Source organism: Guillardia theta (genome assembly GCF_000315625.1).
Source record: "Guillardia theta CCMP2712 unplaced genomic scaffold GUITHscaffold_15, whole genome shotgun sequence".
In the NCBI taxonomy this organism is placed as follows: Eukaryota; class Cryptophyceae; order Pyrenomonadales; family Geminigeraceae; genus Guillardia; species Guillardia theta.
Window position 1 is genome coordinate 186,232 of NW_005434659.1, and position 5,809 is coordinate 192,040.

Consider the following 5,809-nt stretch of genomic DNA (forward strand, 5'->3'; position numbering starts at 1 on the left):
CTGTGGGCTTCGAGGGGTGGGTCATGGGGAGGGGTCCGAACGGAGGGTTTAAAGGGGGGTGGAGGGGTGGGGTAAAGTTCCAAAACGGAGAGTTGAAAGTTTGAAAGTTGATTTTGATTGGAAAATGATTGCAAAAGTATACGGTTACGACCGTTTCTGATACGTGCAACGGTACGAAACGGGGAGTTTTGATTGGAAAATGATTATTGTTTCAAAAAGTTGATTGGAAAATGATTACTGCAAACTTTCGTTGATTGGAAAATGATTACTCCAAAAATTTGTTGATTGGAAATTGATGATTGCCCTTGTCACGTTCTGGGCACGGGGGGCGGCGATGATGGAAATTCAGAGCGATCCAGGGATGAGACTCAGAATAGCAGCGACCTGCTCTTGAGTACCGGGCGCCACGTTAGGAGCAGATCCATGGAGCTGACCGTCACTGACTACAGTGCTGATGTGTCATGAAAAGAACGGAAATGAGGGGGTGGGGGTGGGCGGACATGCCGAGCAGATTCATGGAAGGGGCGCTTAGAGTAGATCATAGCGGGGATGAGGCCATTGCAAGGCGGAGAAGAGACGCATCGGTCTGAGACCTCATTTCCATGAAAAGACTCGATTTCACTCACCTTCCGCCACTGATCACGAGCTGTCTCTGGAGGCCTTAAAGGGCCTTCTTGGAATAAGCCCTCGCATTTTTCAATTTCACAGGAAAACAGTCAATTGATTTATCATTATTTTGAAATTTCGCTCAGAGATTTGGGTCACCGGAGGTTGCCGTGCGTGAAGGTTTACTACGAGCGGATAGATCCGACACGTTGTCAGCACAGGAGATAGGGGGGAGGAAGGGGAAGGAGTAAGAGGGATAGAGACAACAGGAGACAGGGTCCTTGGGGTGACGACGAGAGAGTTCATAGACAGGGAGAGAGGGAGGAAGCCACCGACACGAGTGAAGACAAACAGGAGGACGGAAAGGTGAATCGGTGAGAACGTGGACAAAGAGGGAAACAACAGTGCGAGATACATTGTTGAGAACCCAAGGCCGTATAGTGAGGCGTCAAGGAGCATTGGCGTGGATACAAGCACATACAAGACGGTCGGATCAAACACAAACTATAACGTCAGGGCTGCCAAGATGTTGATGAACATAGCTGAATAGTTGTTGTAACCAGCTTGTATCTGCTATCATCGACATCAAGCGGACGATTTCTTGATTTGCATCCATCTTTCTTTATTTCACAGGGGCACTTCAAGGCAAACGTTCAAGAATTGGAAATGACCAACAAAGATGACAAGATTGAGGACGTTGATGATAAATTTCAAACAGATAAGGATTCTGATGCGTCGAGATCGGCTGAATTGTTTGGAAACCAGATCCCGAGAACAAATGATCCCGGAAATTTGTACAAAATGCGCAGATGGCTGTCGGCAAGACGACACCCAGCAAAGAAAGCTTGCGAGGCTTGTCGAAAATCGAAATCGAAATGTCAAGAATCCCGGCCATGTCAGAGGTGTATGTGGAAAGGATTGCAATGCGCTTCGCCTATTGAAAATCAGGGCGCAGCCACATATAAAGAGAAGGAGCAAAAATCACCGACGACGATCGTGCAGCCAGACTTCGAAGAAATTTTGATGAAAACGAACAGTGAGAGTGAGCTGCAGATCAGTGGGGCGATACTTTCAGAGAGGGTGTTTGAGTCCAAGTCGGACAGATACGAAGAATATTCTGAGCGATATGAGAGCTCACTCATGAACGAGGCGATGGAGCACGTCTTATCAGACTTCAAGAAGAAGAATTGATAGTCGTGTTCATGAGTCATTTTCATGAGTCATTTTCATGATTTTCTTGTTCATTCGGATAGTATTGTATATTTGATCTTGTGTATACTTCTGATTTCTGGATTTCTCATCGGTTGCTACTACAAAAAAAGACAGAAGCATATCACAAAGATAACACTGTATTTTCGATTCAATCCTTGTTACAATAAAATTGTTCTACTACATGTACGTGGTACAGAGTCTCATCCGAGCGAGACATGGCCCGCCGACTTGAAAACATTTCACTCCAACCCTTGCAACCTTATTGCTCACAGTGTACTGCATGCAGAGAGTGCATTACGAAACGTTTTCTCATGGAATCCAGTTGTCGTCCTTTCCCCGCCTGCGGCCATTCCCCGCTCCCATGCCGCAACTTCTTCATATTCCTATTTCAAGCCGCACGGACATGAAATACGATGTACGAGAAAGGGTGGGTGTTTCGATGAGAAAGGAGGGGTATCTTGTCTCTACTTTCAGTACCGATACGCCCACTCTTGAAAAGGGGGTGGGTGTGTCTACTCAGTGAAGTTCGGGTATTTACTCCTGCGGGATAGGTTCCAAAAGATCTCTTTTCGAAATATCTGGAGATACAACGGATATATCGCAAAACAACGGATATATCGAAAAGACTTAATTTCGATAGGGAAAAGAGTCGATATGAGGACGGGGTGGCATATTGGTCAAAAAAGGGTACAGCAAAGGGAGGGGGTGCTGGGGGGTCGCCTTTATGAGTGTAGGAAAAGGCCACAAGTTTTGTTGTCATAGCAAGCTCTGCAACATAGCAGTTTGCATTTGCAATCAACTATTTGTGTGTAACAGCCTCCCTTAGATCTGCCAGTCAATCGTTGGCTTTCCCATCTTGGCGAGCAGATCGTTGCATTGGGAAAAGTGCCTAACAACGGAAAAGGTTACAACACCATCAAGTCATTTCATCGCAATGACCTGCATCCAAGGAATCCTCTGTGCGCAGATAAAGGGGAAGGGTGAGTCGTTTTGAGCACAAAATGCTTCTTCTGGTCAACAGACTGGCATTTCTTTTCTGAAAGTTGGAATCTGGTCAGAAACCCCTTGCATACAAACAGGTGTGATCTGCATACCTGCTGGCTTGCCCCAGAGCAAGAATACCAGTCCCTTGTGGTTCTTGTTCAACTCCGAAATGACAGCATCCGTGAACTTTTCCCAACCCCTCCCTTGGTGCGAGTTCGCTTGTCCAGAACGAACAGTCAAGCATGTGTTCAATAGCAAGACCCCCTGATCAGCCCACCGTGTCAGGCACCTGTGCATACAACATGTCACAGAACTGTACGGTACAGCAGGATTGAATGTCTAACCCATGATTTGGTCTTTTGAATTCCAGTTTTGGATCCTCAGTCAGCTCTTTGAACATGTTCTGCAAGCTCGGGGGAGGGGGAACACCTTTCTGAACTGAAAAAGCCATTCCATGCGCTTGCTTGGGACCATGATACGGGTCTTGACCGACAATCACAACTGAAACTTTGTCGAAGGGACAGTGATAGAACGCAGTGAAAATTTGGTTCGTCGGCGGATAAATTGTGTGCCCTGATTTCAACTCCTGGCAGTAGAAGGAGTTCAAGGACTTGTAGTAGTCCTTCTCAAGTTGAGACTTAAGCTTGTCCTTCCAGCTCTCTGGCATGATCAGAGCTGATTCAATGAGGTCTTTCGGATCTTTGCTGGGCATGTTGATGGAGACCTGTGTCAGGTTTTAGCATTGATATGTCATTCGCAGCAAACTTCAAGCAACCTCTTTGTCTTTCTTCCGAGCGAGAGCAGCTTCTCTGTTTAAGCGAATCCTTTCAAGCTGCTCTTCAGTCAAGGATGAATTTGTTGTATTTGTCTGTTTGCAGGATTGAGCTTTCAACGAGTAATAAATCAAATAAGATGCATGTACCCCATCTGCTTTTACAGGAGTTTCTTGATTCGAATGATTTGAAGAAGGTGAAGCTCCCTGTGTCAGTATCAGCCACCGAAGTAGTTGGAAATGTAGCCTCTGGCATGACCCACAGGATCGTCTTTCGTGGAATTCAACTCAAGAGCCTTAGGTTCGGGACCCTGTCGTGTTTGATAAGCATCGCACAAGCTCGCAGTCGGATATACATCATCAACTACAGTCGTGTCCTTCCTCGCTCTCTTTGTCGGAGGGGTAGTGACATCCCTGGAGGTAAGCTAAGGCATTCTTGCTTGTGGATCACAAAATATACGTAGAGTTAAGTGGGTTGAAAAATGACTTGATAGACATCTGCTCGCTAAGTGATACTGAAGAATGTGCTCTGTAAAGCAGTATTAGTGATGAGAGAGTGCAAAGAATCAGCAGGGAAAGAATCAGATGCAGACAGGGCAAATAGAGGTAGTGTGGTGCAGAGAAGGTCCAAAACGAGGGCATGCAAAATTTCATCAACAACACTGGAGATGAGAAAATTGACAGAGAAGTAGGAAAGCAACAGGACTCGTTTCGTCTCAGTCATGCTGCTCACAGTAGCAGTAGTTGTAATAGACGGGGATCAGTCAGGCTGCTCACAGTAGCAGTAGTAGGATCACTGCATGACCCGCGCTTCCCGCCGGCTTTGGCGGAATGGCGGCGGTGGCGGGAGACTATTCATCAATTGACTATATAACTCCAACCATGACCATAGTCAATATTCAAGTTGGTTGAATTTTGACTATAGAAAGTGTTTGTAAAGGTTTGTAGTCAAGTTATAGTCAAAAAATGTGCTGGATGAGGACCACACATATCTGGGGCGGGCTTGTTTGAATTATGACACAGGGGCGGATCCAACGGGGACAGAGCATGCGAATATTTTGATAATTTTGGTACGAATTGTAACTTTACATTTGAACTTTAAGTAATAAAGTTTAAACTTTGTATCATTTAGGAACCCCTACAGCAAACACCTGTACCGGTGCGGCCTCCTTGTGAAATGTTGGGAGCGGGCTGGGGCAAGGTGGAGGGAGAGGAGGCAGGCAGGAAGGAGAGAGAGCATGGTAGACTGCATTCTTGTAGACTTCCTCAGCACGTCTGAGTTGTTGCTCCCTTGTCTGTCTCTCTACACGACTGTGTAGACTCTGTGAAGCCGTCGTGCTCTAAGTTTGACGTGTCGTCGAGTCGCCAGCACCATGAACTGTCCAAGGCAGTGGGTTTGAATACCATCAAGCTGCTTCACAAGTGCATTGCAGTCCTCTCATTCACCGATCCTCCTGCTCCCCCCTCTAGATAGCCGTTCACACAGAGATCCTATATCTTGCCTCCCGACAGGGATCCCGCGTTTGTGGGGCGCATCAGCTAGGTTGTGGGAAGCGAGGCTGACGACTCCTTGCAGATGTTGACGAGTTTGCCGAGGATCTTCAAACTTACCGTGCTGGTATGCGGTTTCTGCTCGATCGGTGACGATAGTTCTTCCGGCATCTCGAGGTTTGCCTGACACCCATGGCAGACGCTGGGCGAATGCCGCTCGGCAACGCTGCGAAAGTGACGGGACTGAGGTCGCCAAGGCTGACTGGCGCGCCTTCGATGACAGGGATGCGATCGGACATGCTGCGTGCGGGGCTGCCGAGCCTGAGGATCGTTGGGCTGAGAGGAGGCGAGGGGGAGCTCGCAGTAGAGGAGGCTGTCAACAACCTCAGGAGTGAGTGGCTGGGCTGACATGTCGGCCACGGGTTGGTGTCTTACGAGCATGCAGGTAAGAGCCTTGACCTCGGGAAGACCAACGAAGAAGTTGTGCAAGCGCTGAAGCTCATGCAAACTTACATCGAGAACATCATCAAGAATCCTGCTGAGACCAAGTTCCAAAAGGTCTTGTTCAACCTTCTTGCCTGAGGGCGCGCGTGTGAGGTGTGCTGCGCACAGATACGAGCAGGAAACAAGGCATTCACGTCCAAGATCGCCAGTCTGGAGGGAGCAGCAGAGGTTTGATCGGCAGAGGAGGATGAAGGATGGGGAGGGGCTGCCAACACGTGACATGGCAGGTGCTCATGGCGT

The 5,809-nt window shown here is 47.9% G+C and overlaps 3 protein-coding genes across 3 annotated transcripts in view; 2 read left to right on the forward strand and 1 right to left on the reverse strand.

Moving 5' to 3' along the window:
• Positions 1 to 859: 859 nt before the first annotated feature.
• Positions 860 to 1,999, forward strand: GUITHDRAFT_151229 (hypothetical protein). The gene has a single exon (XM_005837062.1). The coding sequence runs from the start codon at positions 1,273 to 1,275 to the stop codon at positions 1,795 to 1,797; it is 525 nt and encodes a 174-aa protein (XP_005837119.1). The 5' UTR covers positions 860 to 1,272; the 3' UTR covers positions 1,798 to 1,999.
• A 571-nt stretch (positions 2,000 to 2,570) lies between these two features.
• GUITHDRAFT_93006 (hypothetical protein) lies at positions 2,571 to 3,478 on the reverse strand. The gene is made up of 4 exons (XM_005837063.1): positions 3,147 to 3,478; positions 2,913 to 3,091; positions 2,758 to 2,854; positions 2,571 to 2,707 (listed from the first exon to the last, which is right to left on the reverse strand). The coding sequence occupies exons 1-4, from the start codon at positions 3,467 to 3,469 to the stop codon at positions 2,641 to 2,643; spliced, it is 666 nt and encodes a 221-aa protein (XP_005837120.1). The 5' UTR covers positions 3,470 to 3,478; the 3' UTR covers positions 2,571 to 2,640.
• Positions 3,479 to 5,150: 1,672 nt separating this feature from the next.
• Positions 5,151 to 5,809, forward strand: part of GUITHDRAFT_103955 (hypothetical protein) — a gene marked incomplete at both ends in the record, with an annotated part of 4,901 nt that continues 4,242 nt past the window's right edge. The window contains 4 exons of the mRNA XM_005837064.1: positions 5,151 to 5,214; positions 5,265 to 5,456; positions 5,511 to 5,623; positions 5,678 to 5,737. Of these exons, the coding sequence (XP_005837121.1) occupies positions 5,151 to 5,214; positions 5,265 to 5,456; positions 5,511 to 5,623; positions 5,678 to 5,737 (429 nt within the window). The remainder of the gene's footprint in view (positions 5,215 to 5,264; positions 5,457 to 5,510; positions 5,624 to 5,677; positions 5,738 to 5,809) is intronic.

Bases quoted from the DNA above. Each gene is read 5' to 3' on its own strand.
- GUITHDRAFT_93006 (XM_005837063.1), bottom strand. From the start codon at position 3,469: ATGCCAGAGAGCTGGAAGGACAAGCTTAAGTCTCAACTTGAGAAGGAC. The intron at 2,855-2,912 runs GTATGCAGATCA...TCCAACTTTCAG, and splicing joins GCTCTGGGGCAAGCCAGCAG to AAAAGAAATGCCAGTCTGTT. The intron at 2,708-2,757 runs GTCATTGCGATG...TTCCGTTGTTAG, and splicing joins AGAGGATTCCTTGGATGCAG to GCACTTTTCCCAATGCAACG.
- GUITHDRAFT_151229 (XM_005837062.1), top strand. From the start codon at position 1,273: ATGACCAACAAAGATGACAAGATTGAGGACGTTGATGATAAATTTCAA.